At 44.9% G+C, this 17,500-nt stretch overlaps 2 protein-coding genes across 2 annotated transcripts in view; both read right to left on the bottom strand.

The window, feature by feature from the left end:
- The window catches only part of calm1b (calmodulin 1b), an 18,740-nt gene extending 10,687 nt beyond the window's left edge, over positions 1-8,053 (bottom strand). Inside the window, exons 1-2 of the mRNA XM_066676543.1 lie at positions 7,943-8,053; positions 1,927-1,957 (exon numbers count right to left, since the gene is read on the bottom strand). Of these exons, the coding sequence (XP_066532640.1) occupies positions 1,927-1,957; positions 7,943-7,945 (34 nt within the window). The 5' untranslated portion in view covers positions 7,946-8,053. The remainder of the gene's footprint in view (positions 1-1,926; positions 1,958-7,942) is intronic.
- A 4,729-nt stretch (positions 8,054-12,782) lies between these two features.
- Positions 12,783-17,421, bottom strand: psmc1b (proteasome 26S subunit, ATPase 1b). Its single transcript, XM_066676498.1, has 7 exons — positions 17,239-17,421; positions 16,576-16,704; positions 15,607-15,703; positions 15,078-15,267; positions 14,292-14,443; positions 13,616-13,770; positions 12,783-13,220 (listed from the first exon to the last, which is right to left on the bottom strand). Exons 1-7 carry the CDS (start codon positions 17,383-17,385, stop codon positions 13,086-13,088), a joined length of 1,005 nt encoding a protein of 334 aa, XP_066532595.1. The 5' UTR covers positions 17,386-17,421; the 3' UTR covers positions 12,783-13,085.
- Between the last annotated feature and the right edge of the window lie 79 nt (positions 17,422-17,500).

Here is a 17,500-nt window from a genome sequence, read left to right as displayed (position 1 = left end):
AAAGTGTTTCTCTGTTTGGGAATGTGTTTGGAATTGACTTGGAGCAGAAAATTAACCCTTAACCCTTATCAAGTTCAGGGAGATGGTGGGTCCGGAGCCTACCCGAAATCACTGGGCGCAAGGCAGGAACACACCCTGGAGGGGGAGCCAGTCCTTCACAGGGTGACACACACATTCACTCAACACTCACACCCACGGACACTTTTGAGTCTCCAGCCCACCTACCAACATGTGTTTGTGGACCGTGGGAGGAAACCGGAGCACCCGGAGGAAACCCACACAGACACAGAGAGAACACACCACACTCCTCACAGACAGTCACCCGGAGGAAACCCACACAGACACAGAGAGAACACACCACACTCCTCACAGACAGTCACCCGGAGGAAACCCACACAGACACAGAGAGAACACACCACACTCCTCACAGACAGTCACCCGGAGGAAACCCACACGAACACACCACACTCCTCACAGACAGTCACCCGGAGGAAACCCACACAGACACAGAGAGAACACACCACACTCCTCAAAGACAGTCACCCGGAGGAAACCCACGCAGACACAGAGAGAACACACCACACTCCTCACAGACAGTCACCCGGAGGAAACCCACGCAGACACAGAGAGAACACACCACACTCCTCACAGACAGTCACCCGGAGGAAACCCACGCAGACACAGAGAGAACACACCACACTCCTCACAGACAGTCACCCGGAGGAAACCCACGCAGACACAGAGAGAACACACCACACTCCTCACAGACAGTCACCCGGAGGAAACCCACGCAGACACAGAGAGAACACACCACACTCCTCACAGAGAGTCACCCGGAGGAAACCCACGCAGACACAGGAAGAACACACTACACTCCTCACAGACAGTCACCCGGAGGAAACCCACGCAGACACAGAGAGAACACAACACACTCCTCACAGACAGTCACCTGGAGGAAACCCATGCAGACACAGAGAGAACACACCACAGTCCTCACAGACAATCACCCGGAGCGTGACAGAGACACTACCTGCTGCACCACCGTCCCACACTAAAGTTAATTAACGATCCTGGAAAATTAATAACTCAATGGCTGGGTATTCATTCATTTCTTTATTCATCTTCTCTAACCAATTCATCACATGCAGGGTCTGGGGCCTATAAGGGATCACTGGGCACAGGGTATGAACACATATTTACACACACACAGTGAAACACACATTTACACACACTAGTGAACACTAGGGGGCAGTGAGCACACATGCCCGGAGCGCTCAGGGGTCTGGTACTTTGCTCAAGGGCACTTCAGTTCCCTAACCACCAGGCCACAGCTGACCTTGGACAGGGCATCGCACACTCACCCAGTCACTGACACACTCACACCTGTGGACAGTGTCACACACTCACCCAGTCACTCACACACTCACCCAGTCACTCACACCTGTGGACAGTGTCACACACTCACCCAGTCACTCACACACTCACCCAGTCACTCACACCTGTGGACAGTGTCACACACTCACCCAGTACCTCACACACTCACACCTGTGGACAGTGTCACACACTCACCCAGTCACTCACACACTCACACCTGTGGACAGTGTCACACACTCACCCAGTCACTCACACACTCACACCTGTGGACAGTGTCACACACTCACCAAGTCACTCACTCACTCCTGTGGACAGTGTCACACACTCACCCAGTCACTCACACACTCACCCAGTCACTCACTCACTCACACCTGTGGACAGTGTTACACACTCACCCAGTCACTGACACACTCACACCTGTGGACAGTGTCACACACTCACCCAGTCACTCACACACTCACCCAGTCACTCACACACTCACCCAGTCACTCACTCACTCACACCTGTGGACAGTGTCACACACTCACCCAGTCACTGACACACAGCTCTTACCTGCGATTTGTTCCTCTGTGAGCTGATCTGCCTGCAGTGGAAAAGAGAGGGAGGGGAGGCAGTTAGTTAAAGGCAATGAACTAAAAAAGAATATTTCCAAAAGTATGTAGACAACTCAGTTCGGCAGATTCAGGTCCTTTAATGTTCACACACTGCTGAGACAGTCTTTTATCTTCTCCACAGGAAAGCCCTGCTATAGACAGAAAAACCAGAGCAGCTGCACATGAGCCTAAGGTCACCATGTCCAGTACTAAGACATCATCAGTCAGTGGGGTATAAAGCCCCCAGCATTGGGCTGTGGAGCCACGCAGCTGTTCTCTGGAGCGATGGAGCTCCATCCAACACCTTTGGGATCAGACTTGACCTGTTCACTTGTGTCTGAACACCATCAAACCCTCACTGAAATGTCCTCATAGTCACTGTCCAATCAGAAACATGTATCTCAGTGATGGTAACTAAAGTAAACTGTTTTCAGAAGCTGTTGCTACAGCAAAGAGAAAAAAACTCCAGGTTAATTCTAAACAGAGGACGGCACACACACACTGTGCAGAAACAGATGAGCTACTGTCTCTGACTTTACATCTACAAGGTGGTAGTCCAACTGTTGCTCTGCATACTTTATTATCCCCATTTCCCCCTGTTCCTCAGCGCTCAGGACCCCCACAGAGCAGGTGTGATGTGGTGGTGGATCGTTCTCAGCGCTGCAGTGACACTGACGTGGTGGTGGTGTGTTAGTGTGTGTTGTGCTGGTGTAGAGTGGATCAGACACAGCAGTGCTGCTGGAGTTGGACAAAACAGCACTACAGTGTCACTGTTCTAAAATGTTCTCCCAGGAAATGTATAAAGGCCATGGCTCTAAAAGTGGAGAGTCTCTGATGCTCATTAGGAGATGAAATATGAGGAGGTTTTCAAACAAGGACGGCTTCTGCCCTTAAAAGAATAGAGCCATGTTTCAGAACAGGAATAAACTCACCAAAGTACCACAGAGTGAGGGGAAAACAGGGGTGTGTATCCAGACCGGACTAAATCAATAGGCCACCTCTACGTTTGGTGCACAACTGGTGTGTATCCAGATTAATGCGGGGCGATATGAGCGCAAATCAATATCACAGTTGTCTGATCATTTCACCTTGATTACGATTAATAAAGGATTATTCTGGTTTTGTTTCTTATTCTCATCTCCCTGTCGAGGCTCGTGCTGTAAACACACTCCAGTGTTAAAGGTGGGGTGTGTGTCTCTGACGCGGCTGGGAGCTCCGTCTCTGCGTCTGAGCCGTGCTCTGTTCGTATTCGGTGTCTGATTGTGTTCAGTGTGAAACAGACCGGGGGATTCACTTCGGTCTGAAACTGGTTTTTCTCAGTGTTTACATTTGACTTCTTTGTGTTCGGTGTCTTCACTAAAGTCAGAACACGTCCAAACCACAGACGCAGCGTTTCTCTTTGGTACGAGCCGCTCCAGTCGCTCGGTCCGTGTTTATTCTCCTCAGTGTGGCCTCCATGTGGCAGATTAACGTGACTACAGCGCAGCAGTCTGGTTTAAAATGGACGGTACATGAACACACAGTGGGGACGTATTAAATGAAACGAAAATCATTAAAATCTAGATCACATGGATTAGTAGTTCTGAAAATTGATTTCAATTAATTTTCTATTAATTGCCAGATGGGACTAAAATCACTAAGGTACACGAGTCGGTGAAAAATGTTGATGTGTGTATCCACACGGAACTAAAATCACCAGAGAACCTCCGAGAGTTGTGAAAAACAGAGAGGCAATTTATTTCCGCGTCAGGGTGCGACAGGGCAAACCACTGAAACGGCCAATTGGGATAGAAACGAAATCACAGTGGAGCATCTGTGAAAGAGGAGATTACCCCAGGACCCCATGGACATTTAATCCTGTACAAACAGGACTTTTGTTATAATTATTTTTTTTCCCCAAACAATTTGGATCTGAGGTCGAAAAGCATGGCTACAAATGAGGACCAACAGCAACGTCCCCACGAAATCTCAACACACACACACACAGAGGCATGGGGCGTTAGTCAGGAACGTCCTGGCACAGAGAGATGACACAGCTCTTACACTGACTTAATTCAGTTATGTTAAGCTCCACCCACTGTTGACACAGTTTGGATAATGTCTATAGAAAACTATGAAATAATGTGGGATGCTCTGGAGCAGCTGCACATGATCCGAAGAGCACGGTGTCTAATGCCAGAGGCGGTCCAGTGGGGTTCTGTTTCATGTGAAATAATAGAACTTTACACTACTCCTTTGGGGCATGCTTGAGTATGTAATTTTTGAGCCTGAATGCCATCAGATCCTCACAGCAGTGTTTCAGCGTCTAGTGTAAATCCTTCCCAGAGGCGCAGAGACTGTCACAGCACAAACAGAAGCAAAGGAACAACCCCTTTCAGAGGAAAAGCTGTCTACAATCTTTCGGACATGTGCTGACATGAAGACGCCTGGTTACCATCAGCGCCACACACTCCATCTCTCTCACACACTGCATTATGGGAGAATATTAGAAAATACTAATTCTGCTTTAAAAAGGTTGTCAAATTATTTTCACACACACACACACACACACAGTAATCCACAAGAGACCCGATACATAACTGCTGGCATTTGTTGCGCGGCACTGTTACATCAGTCCACAGGAGTGTTGCCTTCAGAACAGCTGGCTTCTGCCAGATGTTTCTCCCACAGGACAAAACACACTGAGTCGCTCTAATAAATAACACACACACTAGAACCATGGACAAGGCTTATTTTAAAGTTTCCGTCCATTGTTTTCTCCACCGACTCTTCCTCACATCATAAACCCGACATTACACTGACACCAAGTGGCCTGGAGGTGTCCGAGGATCTGTACTAAACCTGTCGTAAACATGGACGACCCCATGTGGGGGACCCGCTCTATGAAGCGCAGACTGCTTTCTTCACTGCATTAGAAAAGGATCACATTCACAAATGACTTACTGCAGCTTTAACCCGTTTTAAATTTGGAGGAGTCTGTGCAGGTGTTTGACCAATCAGAAACCACCAAGAACCCAAGTGCTGTGACATCACAATCACAACCCCCATAAACAGCCTTGTTTAGAACATTACATGTTCTGATGTTTATCTTGTGACCTCTAATATTTTCAAACTCCAGGCTGAGTTTGTGTGTCTGAGTTTAGAGTGTCTATTGTTGCTCCTCTGGGCTCAGCACTGCAGAACCTGCGCTATGTAACTTTTGGTGGAGGGTACGAAAACCACCCCACTCCCTCTCCCCTCCCCCTTGATTTCAGCACAATGTTGTAAAAGTGAATTACACTCTTCAACTGTAGGGGGAGCCAGTAGCAGAAATACCTAATTTTACCTAGTGTTGCTTTAAATACACAGTCTGCATCAACATCAATGAATCAATGCTTTAAAAAATGCAGTGTGTAAGACAGTGACATCTAGTTCTGAGGTTGCACACTGCAGCAAACTGAGTACCCCTCCCTCGCTTTCCAAGCTTCTGCTTAAACGTAAGGGTGAGGAGCATATGGTTCCGCAAACCTCTTTTAACTTCTGTCAACACAATGCCACTAGAGCTCAACACGCTCGGAGGAGAGTGCTAACTGCCTAGAGCTTTCATGCCAGCAAACAGACATCAGCACTGCCGAGTGCTCTGCTTGTGATGGGGAAGATGGAGGGCCATTCTACCCAGAGAGAGAGAGAGAGAGAGAGAGAGAGAGAGCAAGAGAAAGAGAGAGAGAGATAGCGAGAGAAAGAGAAAGAGCAAGAGAGAGGGAAAGAGAGATAGCAAGAGAAAGAGAGCGAGAGAAAGAGAGCAAGAGAAAGAGAGAGAGAGATAGAGAGAGAAAGAGAGCGAGAGCAAGAGAAAGAGAGAGCAAGAGAAAGAGAGAGATCAAGAGAAAGAGAGAGAACAAGAGAAAGAGAGAGAGAGAGCAAGTGAGAGAGAGAAAGAGCAAGTGAAAGAGAAAGAGTGAAAGAGAGAGAGAGGGGGGGGGGGTAGTCTCTCTGGGACTCCTATTCCCATTTACGGATGACTGTGGTTTCCCAGGGACTGATTGAATTCAGCGGAGGCAAGAAGCATCATGATATTTCATTTTCACCATAGTACCCTCCTCTTAAAGGTACAGTCTGATTAAAAACTCAAATTTACACGATTCCCCACTGACCTCAGACACGGCCGACACATGCTTAGAGTCTGAATGTTTACAATTTAGAGCTACAGCTTTGAGGCTAATGTCGCTAACAACCACTTGAAGCAAACACCTGCCAAATCAAGTTCATTTACTCGGGTTTGTTCAAAATGACAGTTCTGCTTTCACATGGTGCAGTGGTGTGTCCGTTCGTGGTCCACAGTGAGTCTCACTATTTACACCCAGGCCTCCTGGGTGACGACTCACTTCCATCTTTAGTTAGCAGCACTAGCCTCTAAAGAGACAAAACTCAGGCTCTCGGCCGACTGACAGCGTCTGGGTTCCGTGGCGAATCATGAACGGCTGACTGCCGCACTGTCCCTTTAAAGATGTATTTTTTTAATACAGTGCCACTACTTTTATAACCGTGCTGTGTCTAATCGCCATTACTCTTATCTCAGCTCTTTATCAATGGAGATATTAACAGTAGCATTAACTACGTCGGAATTACACTTGCTTTTACTTATTCATGAGCCTCAGCTTCTATCATTTACCTCCAGTCTATGAGGGTTTCTATTTATGGAATGGCTCCATTAAAATGTGGTTCCCTCCAATGTAACTGAGACATTTCCATTATTTATCCCTTTATATATGTATCATTCTTATTCCTCATATTAATTCTGCGTTATATTAATGATGCTGTATGAAAAAGCACATAAAAATTGAGAGTGGTCTCTAAAGCCGTTGGGATGGTGCTCCGCAGCCACAGTAATAATCCTGATGAGACAAATTTAAACAGATTTGTAATCAAATTTAATGTTTCATACTCTCTGGAGATTAACCTGCAGCTGAGAGGGGGGCACTAATCCAAACCTGGTCCCGTCACATCATAAAGTAACATGGGGAAGTATTTGTCCTGTTAAATCAATACAAAAAAACGGCTAGGGCTCTTTTCCCACATACTCCTCAGCATCCACTTCAGCGCCAATGATGTAACATCCAACACAGCCATTGAGAGAGAGAGAGAGAGAGAGAGAGAGAGAGAGAGAGAGAGAGAGATCAGTGGTGTTAGATAAAAATAAATGTATTATTACTGCTGTAATGAACGCAGGCCTGAAAGAAGCCTCCTCTGATGATGCAACCCCACAGCTCTGCAGCGAAAACCTCAGAAAACACACCGTATACAGTCTCTACAATGTGTCACGGCCAGAGAATGGAGATCATACACACACACACACACACACACACATATAATTATTATGTCATATATATGTTCACACATTCTCTCACACACAGCCCATAATAACTCAGTAATGATGAGAGAATCCTAAATCCTACAGAACTTCATGATGTTCCATTAGTCCAATTAGATTAGTGTTAGTTTCCACTGTATTTATTCATGACACAAGAGCGGCTCTCACACACTGAGGGTGGCAACACGCTTTCTTCATATTTACACAGCCGTGCACGTAGATCTGCACAGCAGCACCTTCTACAGAGAACAAGACACTGGTCCATCCTCATCCAGTTACCTGTCTGCTGTTTATGACACAATACCAGTGAAAGACTCCATCATCATCTCGTTTTAAAGCATTATCTTCACGTTTGTAAGGATATGAACGTAGATCTGAATGAGAAAGGATTCCACAGCCGGTATTTAACCTGTCCACCGATGTTCTCTGATAATGCAGGTGTTTATGACTCATTATTAGTATTAGAACTAATTATCATTGGAATTCACATCAGGTATTTCGTGGTGGCATGGATCTGTATTGGATCAACAAGGCTCACAAAGCCAGGTGTGTCCCTGCCGCAAATAAACAGACGCATTAATCATTATGATCCTTTAAAAACACAGTAAAGAGAAGATAAACGTACCATGTTTGTTGGAGTGGTCGCGGAGGGCGCTGGTTCGGACAGGGATCGTTCTCTGGGCGCAGCTCCGCTTGCGTCGCTTTTTTTCCTCGTTGTGGCGGAGGGATATATATACGTATTCATCCGCCAAATATCACAGTAAAGCCACGCCCTCCTTGAGCTGTGATTGGCTATTTGTACACGGCCTCCTGTGCTGCCATTGGGTAATGAAGAGCTGCTACGCTCTGTCAGCGAATACAAGCGCAGAAGGGGTGTGGCCTTACCCGAAAACGGGTGGAAATATTATAATATTATATATTTGGTTGCATATATATATATATATATATATATATATATATATATATATATAATACGAATAAGTAAAAATACTTATACTTAATGATACTCCCGCCCCTTTATTGTGACATCACCACCCTGCCACTGGATAATCGTCCTAATGGAGGAGTGCTGCCATGGCGGCAGATTAATTGACTCTTACATTAATTAGAAATGGATTGAAGGGGTTTGTCCAGCAGAGGATAGTGCCCCCAATCAGCGCTTTCCCCCCAGTACCGGACTCTTAATTTTATTTGGTTACGTTTTACATTAAATTATTATTATTATTATTATTATTATTAATAATTCATTAGTTTTCTGTAAGTGCTTCATCCTGATGAGGGTCAGAGCAGTGTCTACACACAATCACTGGGTACAAGGCAGGAACACACTCTGGACAAATCACCAGTCCATCACAGGGAAACACACACTCACACCTGTGGACAGTGACACACACTCACCCAGTCACTTACACCTTAACAGTCAAACAAATAAATAAAACCAAGAGGAACTGTGTTCTAAATGGCAGGTCTGTTCCGCTCTTTAGGGGAAGTGCTCCGTGTTTTAGGAAGTTCTCTGCAGTAAACATGATCCAGGCTGAGAACACTGCTCCTGAGTGACTGACAGTACTATATTTGTCTTGATCAAATGCTCAGAAATAATTACACTAAACGCTTTAAACAGGAGCAGCTTCACTTTGATGAGCGAGTGAGTGAGTGGTTTACAGGCCAGTCCCCTGAGGTGCTTCACATCTGAGAACCCTACGCTCCTGGGTTTGTTCTTATGGTCAGACTGTGGCCCGTGTCCAAACACAGTTGAGTTTAAACCCTGATCTCAGCTCAGAAACAGCTCAGTAATGAAACAGAGCAGTGAACACACAGAGCCAAGAGCTTTTAATGTGGAAGCAGCAGAAACAAGGTCTATACTCCTCTACGGCTCACTTATATATAATTGCATCACACAGAGGTTTCTTTCCACTGGTGGTGAATGGAACCGAATGTCTCTGTCTCTTTAACACACATCCAGGATTTTATTTATTCTCCACAAACATCAGTGACCTCCACATTTCTGAAAAGACTAATATGGAGCGATGATGATGATGATGATGATGATGATAAAATGGATATCTCAGCTCCACTGAGGAAATGAACTGTACTGAGGAACTTTTAGAAGCAGACGTCTGGTTCCATTCACCATCACTATCCACATTTCTGACACCATACGTTTATTTAGAACCAAATTATCAGGCAGTCCGATTGATCGGTGTTATACAAAGCCCTGCAGGGTCATCATCTGAGTGGATACATTTAGGAATAACATTAAAATGTGCCACACATATCTGTACATTGAAAGCTAAAAGCTAAGCTGTTCATAACTCAACTTACACAGCCATATGCTCTGCACAGCTGGGAACTAGCGAGGTTTGTCCATGGGTTAAATATTGGCCCCATTTATGCACGCTCTCCAGCATCAGTGAATGCACCTGGGCAGCTTAAACTCTACAGCCCACATGGACAATGCGCCTGAAAACACAGTACTCTTTCTAAATTAAGACAAAATGGGTCCCACACCGTTTGACCAGCGTCTAACTGGCTTCAGGAGCAACATGGGCTTTGGGGGATTGGTACATCGGCCTTTAGTGAACATAGTGGGTTATTTTTATTTAGAGATTGGTTTGATTCAGATGGGCATCACATATCTACACTATTCACATACTGCTGCCTTCACTGACCCTGGGTGGCATCCATAGGTGGAGCCAACATTTCACTTGTGGACACCACTTCCTGGATCCCAGCTGGGCCCAACATATGGGTGTTTTGTCAAAGTTATAAGACCGAATGCTACATAACTGACCTGGATGTGGACACTCATAACTTAAGTTTATGTCACTATAAGATAAAATAAACATTATTATATATGTAGGAGTGAATATATATATTTAATACAAACGTTAATTAACTTTATTTCCTTATCACCATGAGCGCGCTGTATACCGCCACCTGCTGGACGACAGCGGAATGATTTAACAGATGTAAAAATGAAAAATATTAACGCTGTAATAACACGCTTATAATTCAACATTGTAATCTTAAATTAAAGAAAAAGGTCAATTATTGTCATCTTGTCTTTTAAAGTTGGAGAAACGAAGCTGTTTCTTCTCCCACGTGGCTCTTTTCGCTGCACTAATCTGTCGTAGCGCGGAGGGATACCACAGGCGTGGAGGTGCTGCGGTTCTATTTCCAGGCTCCTGATTGGCTGATTCGGACCTGCAATATTAATAAACGATGACAGGAGGCTGCTGATTGGTCGCTTCAGACCCGCATTGCAGCAGCGATAGAGAAGCCTCATCAATATAAAGAAGACTGTTTCGGATTGAGCTCAGTTTTCAAGGCTTTTGCTACGAGATTTATTCTTTAATTCTAAATTTGAAACATTTTTATGTCCAAATCTGGACATAAAACTACTGTAACTGTGGTAAAAGTGTTTCAGTTCAGGACTGAAGTCCTGGGACACTGTGGTCAGTGTGAACTTCTCAGAACGTCCTGTGTCTCAGCAGAGGGACAGAGGTGTGGACCACTCTCCATTTCTGGTTCATTCTGGTCTCAAATATAAAGCTGGATCCCCCAGAGTTAGTGGCGCAACCCAGTCACAAAGCAGCATCACAGCATCACACCATCTCACCTCACACAGACAAGAGGGTTACAGACTGAACATGGAGAGAGTCCTGTACTCATGGGGTGCTAAGTAAAAAAGTGCTTGTAAAGTATTAAAAAGTGCAACTCCACCAGCTACACGTACTTCATTATTATAAAATATAAAGTTTTATAAAATGTAATTAAGTAGTAGTATACTCTGCCAGCACTGATTAGTGCGCCCCACAGGGGATGAACATGGGCATAGCTGGGTTCAGGAGGGACCTGTAGGCTCTGGGTGTGTTGTACATGGGCTTCCAGTGTGACCCAGTTGGGCTGTTGGTATCAGATAAATGTGGACCACTAACTCAGAATATTAATTTTTTAATTTATTATAAATGTATTTTTATTATGGGATGTCACAGTGGTGTCGGGGTCCTGGATGTGATCCTCTCCTCCTGTCACTCTCTGTGAGGGAGTGTGGTGTATTCTCTCTGTGACTGAGTGGGTTTTCTCCAGGTGTTCACACAGTCCAAACACACACAGAGAGAGTGTGAGAGAGTGACTGGGTGAGTGTGTAACATTGTCCACAGGTGTGAGTGTGTGTTTGTGAATGACTGTGTGAGTGACATTGTTCACAGGTGTGAGTGCATGACTGGGTGAGTGTGTGACATTCTCCATATGTGTGTGTGAATGACTGGGTGAGTATAAAACATTGCCCACAGGTGTGTGTGTGTGTGTGAGACTGGGTGAGTGTGTGACACTGTCCACAGGTGTGTGTGTGTGTATGTGTGACTGGGTGAGTGTGTGAAACTGTCCACAGGTGTGTGTGTGTGTATGTGTGACTGGGTGAGTGTGTGAAACTGTCCACAGGTGTGTATAAGTGACTGGGTGAGTGTGTGAGTGTGTGAAACTGTCCACAGGTGTGTATGAGTGACTGGGTGAGTGTGTGAGTGACTGGGTGATTGTGTGACACTGTCCACAGGTGTGAGTGTGTGAGTGACTGGGTGAGTGTGTGAAACTGTCCACAGGTGTGTATGAGTGACTGGGTGAGTGTGTGAGTGACTGGGTGATTGTGTGACACTGTCCACAGGTGTGAGTGTGTGAGTGAGTGACACTGTCCACAGGTGTGAGTGTGTGTATGTGTGACTGGGTGAGTGTGTGAAACTGTCCACAGGTGTGTATGAGTGACTGGGTGAGTGACTGGGTGATTGTGTGACACTGTCCACAGGTGTGTGTGTGACTGGGTGAGTGTGCGAAACTGTCCACAGGTGTGAGTGTGTGAGTGAGTGACACTGTCCACAGGTGTGTATGTGATGTCCTGTGATGGTCTAGTGTCCAGTGATTATGATTAGGCTTTTTACCCGAGTCTGATCAAGATGAAGTGCTCACAGATGAATGAATTAACTTAAAGATGTGACACAAAGGCTCCAGACCACAGTTAAACTGCTGTAAACCACAGCTCTAAAGTAAACGTAAACAGTACACAGCCTTTAAACCAGCTACAGCCACCAGATCATCAGCCAGAGCTCTGACACAGGAGCGTACTGTTCATTTACTTTGTGTTAGACCCAGGGCTGTATCACTTCATACGGACTGATCACTGGCGCCCCCTAATGGCCACTGAGGAGAAGTGACCTGCAGACGTCCCACATTTCACCAGAACAGAACAGAACAGGGTTAACAATGTGTGTGTGTGTGTGTGTGTGTGTGTAAAATAATTGTGAGAAATGTATAACAAAGTAATTGATTCATCTTCTGTAACCACTTTCTCCTGTTCAGGGCTGTGGTGTGATTCACTGGGTGTAAGGCAGCGACACATTGTAAAGGAGCTGGTGTGTGTTTAAGAAGAGAACAGCGTATTCCTTTTGAAAAACACAAAGGTTTAATGTATTTTCTGAGAACAAAAAATTTTCTGAGACAAGACCAAACCTCGTATATCCACTTACGCTGCTGTCTTTTTGTTTTTTCGGTTGAATCATTTAAAATATCAAGTGACTTTACACCAAAAAGACTTGAAAACACTTTGTTCCAATAAGAATCAACCAATCAATCGTTCTCCTTCCTCGATCATGTTGGAGATACAAGGTTTTTAAACAGGGATGACATATCAACTTTAAATCTGAACAGAGGCCTTCTCAAATTCACCCACACTATGAGTGAGTGAGAGAGAGACAGACAGAGAGAGAGTGAATGTTTTAGAGATAAAGCCCCTCTGGAGTGCCCTCCTGTTTCTTATAGAGCACATTCTCTTTAGACTTTTTAAAATCTTCATTCGTGACCTTCATCCTCCTCTCCCTCAGAGCCATCAGCCCTGCTTCTGTACAGATCGCCTTTAATAGAGAGAGAGAGAGAGAGAGAGAGAGAGAGAGAGAGAGAGAGCAAGAGCAAGAGAAAGAGAGAGAGAGAGAGAGAGAGAGAGAGAGAGAAAGAAAGAAAAAGAGAGAGTGAGAGAAAAAGAAAGAGAGAAAGAAAGAGAGAAAGGGAAAGAAAGAGAGAGAGAGAGAAAAAGAGAAAGAGAGACAGAGAGAAAAAGAAAGAGAGAAAGATAGAGAGAGAGAGAGAGAGAGAGAGATGTATAACATTGGTAACTAATAAACCTGGCTTTAGACTGTAAGATAATTCTTTAAATATAGATATATTTTATGACTAAAAGGATGTGATTATTTTTTAATACAGACTTAGAGTTATAAAAAGAAAAGAAAAGAAAAGGAAAAAACAAAGTTACCTTGATGTCGGCTCCAGAGAGGTCGTCTTTAGCCATGATGAGGTCGTCCAGGGTCACGTCATCGGCCACGGTCATCCTGCTGGTGTGGATCTGGAAGATCCTCCTCTTGGTCTTCTCGTCCGGCAGAGGGAACTCAATCTTCCTGTCGATTCGTCCTGGGGGGGGGGCACAGAGACCAGAGAGAGGAGGTCACACTCTGCAGAGGCTTTTAAGACAGTTGGAGCACAGGGGTGTAGCTCTATGTCAGGAGTCAGAACAGGATCACACAGGTCTTATGTAGCTCTTTAAGACTCCTCTCAGTCCTGGCGCCCAGATGATGGAACGAACTCCCTCCAGCGGACTCTCCGTGGTCTTCAAGCCCAGACTGAAGACTCATCTGTTTGTGACTTATACTGTGCTTTTGTTCTTCCTCTGGATCAGCACTGACCCTTGTTCTGGCAGCGTCTGAGCTCAGGGGGAGTTTGGACTCGAACCTATTTGTACAAGCTACACATTCTGTCTGAGCACTGAGCACTTTTGTGAGTCGCTCTGGAGGAGAGCGTCTGCTAAATGCTAATGTAAATGTAGGCTCATAAACATTCAGCTACAGTGAACCGTTACCCAGAATTCTTCAGTCATATTTACAGGAAGATCCTCGAACTACGAACGGGAGCTTGTATTTAGCAGCGTCTCTTGCCTGGTCTGATGAGAGCAGGGTCGAGGGTCTCTATCCTGTTGGTGGCCATGATGACCTTCACGTCCCCTCGAGAGTCGAAGCCGTCCAGCTGGTTCAGGAGCTCCAGCATCGTCCTCTGGATCTCACGCTCGCCTCCCGAGTTGGAGTCGTACCTGAGCACACATCATTTACAGAGATCAGAGCATGTTTCTGCAGGAGGGATAATGTTTTTTAAGAAATTTCAATAAAATTCTGTGTCTGCATTTTATTTAGAGATCGCTCAGCTTCAGCAAATTCATCTGGTTGCTTGGGGATTGTGAGGGATTTGCTAACACCTTGCTCAGGTGTTGTTAAGTTTAGATTAATGTACACAACTCCTTTGTACATTAGAGTTTTCTCAGAATGTCAACTCTGAATAAACCAAAATCTACACACTAGACCACACCAGTGCAGCACAAACTTAGACAGACTGAGAACAGGGTCTAAAACCTGGCAAAAATGTAATGCATTGTAACCCCAGGTTAAAATGTTTCTCCAGTGGTGTTCCGGGTGTTTGCTAAGGTTTTGGTTACAAGCTGCAAGATTCCAACCTTTAAGCCTTGTTTCATAGAAACATTCCAACTGTTTAATGTCGATTAATCTGAATTAAACTTTACTAATCTGAATTAAAGTTCACTAATCTGAATTAAAGTTCACTAATCTGAATTAAAGTTCACTAATCTGAATTAAAGATCATTAATCTGAATTAAAGTTCACATATCTGAATTAAACTTCACTAATCTGAATTAAAGCCAGGTCTCTGTTCACCTCTTGGTTCCGATGGCGTCGATCTCGTCGATGAAGACGATGGAGGGAGCGTGTTCCTCAGCCACTCTGAAAAGTTCCCGCACCAGTTTGGGTCCATCGCCCAAATACTTCTGGATCAGCTCCGAGCCCACGACACGCAGGAAGGTCGCTGACGTCTGATTGGCCACGGCTTTGGCCAGCAGAGTCTTACCTGGAGTTAGAGAGTGGAGCTGTGATATTCAACAGTCACCTCGACTGACATCGATAGGGAAAAACTTTTTGGCTCTACTCCTAACTCAACACTACAGGAGATAAGGATACATGGATGAGACACTAACTCTTAATTCCTTTATATTAATAAAGGGGCTACCAGATGCCCACACTGGTTTGTACTGTGAGTGGAGAGAGAGAGAGAGACAGAGACAGAGAGAGCGAGCGCAAATGCAGTCTTCTGGAGTCCTGCTTACGGATGGCTGTGGCATCACAAGGGACCAAACTCAATGTCCTGACGGGATCTCTAGTGTTCCCTGCAGACAAATCCAGAACTGACCTGTCCCTGGAGGGCCGTAGAGGATGACTCCTTTAGGAGGTTTGATCCCCATCTCCTCATAATACTCCGGGTGAGTGAGAGGAAGCTCCACTGACTCCTACAGGTAAACACAGGGGAAGAGATTACCTCAGGTTAAAGAGCAGAGAAAGCCTTTGTAAAAACGGTTCTGGTTTAAATTGCACACCCCATGGTCAATTCTCCCACATCTGAGTCTCTCCTGATCACCCACATTGTCACTATCTTCAAGAGGGTGGGGGTGAGCACACACTTCCTCTGAGAAGAGAAACTACCTCTTTTTGTACAGCTGCTAACGAAACGCCACTGAGCATAACATTCCAGAGGAGAATGCAAACTGCCCAGATCCGTCACATCAGATCTTGGGGTCACTGCAGCACTCTGGACCTCTCGCCCTGCTTGTTTAGTTTTACTCTGCAGAAATGAGGTTGCTAGCTAAGAAATGAAGTAAACCTCATCAATTAGCACCAAAGACATTGCATTTTTTCCAGTTTCCTTCTAACAATCAGTTCAGGAGTTTAAGACACAAACCAGTCATTCCTTCACTGACTCTTCATCGCACTGTGGAACAGCCTTTATACTGACACCTAGTGGCCTGGATGAAACAAATACTCTGTAATAAACTGTATTTTAATCATGGCTGCTCCCCGCCGCACTACGGGAAACAAACCTGTTCTTTCAGGAGGGAACAACCTTCGCCTCATGCACACTTTAGAAAAAGTATTTTAAAAATATCTATCTTTCTTAATCATTTTTTTGCTACATTTTTGGCAGTAACAATAATTACTGTTTAAAAATAGGCACCAGGAATTTCACAGTCTCCATTTCAAAACACAGTGATTCATCTTCAGACGCTTTCCTTCTCGCTTTTGTTGTATGTTTTTTTCAATAAGGACACGACAATAAAACACATGCTACATCTGAAAGAACAATGTCTTTGTGAAGTCTGTTTGCCTTAATCTCCTGGATCTGACTGTCCAGTCCCCCGATGTCAGCGTAGGTCTCCTGTGGAGCTTTTTCCACCTTCATCACCGTCACCAGGGGATCAGTGTCATCCATCAGCACTCCAATGACTGCATGAACCTGGACAAACACACAGTTTATTCACTTCATCTGTTTCCAATTGCAATATAAGAGCAGCAAGATCCACAATTAGTTCATAACATTGCTACAGTTCAAGGAACATGTCTTTTCTTGATTCTTCTGTCTCTCTCTCTCTCTCTCTCTCTCACTCTCTCTCTCTCTCTCACTGTCTGTCTCTCTCTCTCTGTATGTCTCTCTCTGGCACAGTTCCCAGTGGCAGTAAATAGGGTAAATATTAATATTAATAAATCCAAAGGACATAGTGTGTCAAAATTAAACCAAAACACAATGTTCCCCCACGTTGAGAGATGGTCCACCGTGATTCTGAAAGACTATTACAGAAAGTGTAGGGGGCGATAAAGCTTTTGTTGGTTAATTGAAAGCTCTCTCTAACGCTTTGTTTAATGTGTGACCCACAGATCTCTTTCTGACAGAGTACACTACAATAAAGCTTCTGAACATTTAAAATGTACCTTTGTTTACTTGTACACAGGCCATTGTTGTAGTTTGAGAACCCCGTTACTGTGCGTTTACCTTGTGATTGAGCAGAACCGAGCAGCCGGGCTCCAGCAGATCTTTATCCACGAAGGACAGAATACTGACATAATGCTCTGAGCCCACGGAGGTGGAGACGATGGCGTGATTATCATCAATAATCTCCTCCAGAGTCCCCACTGACATTGGGGTCCCTCTCAGATCATCCACCTTAGACCTCTCCTCCTGCAGAGGCAGACAAGATAGGAATAATAAACAGAGAGAGAGAAAGAGAGAGAGACACACACACAGTGAGAGAGAG

The sequence above is a fragment of the Hoplias malabaricus genome, chromosome 7 (assembly GCF_029633855.1).
Source record: "Hoplias malabaricus isolate fHopMal1 chromosome 7, fHopMal1.hap1, whole genome shotgun sequence".
NCBI lineage: Eukaryota > Metazoa > Chordata > Actinopteri > Characiformes > Erythrinidae > Hoplias > Hoplias malabaricus.
Note: the sequence above shows the minus strand (reverse complement) of the source record. Positions and strands in the feature narration are given on the sequence as shown.

Excerpts from the sequence above, each read along its gene's own strand:
- psmc1b (XM_066676498.1), bottom strand. The coding sequence starts at position 17,385 with ATGTCAGTGGGGACTCTGGAGGAGATTATTGATGATAATCACGCCATC. Across the intron at positions 13,771-14,291 it reads CCCTGCTCTCATCAGACCAG|GACGAATCGACAGGAAGATT; the intron begins GCAAGAGACGCT and ends CCCCCCCCCCAG. Across the intron at positions 13,221-13,615 it reads TCTCTGGAGCCGACATCAAG|GCGATCTGTACAGAAGCAGG; the intron begins GTAACTTTGTTT and ends TCTCTATTAAAG.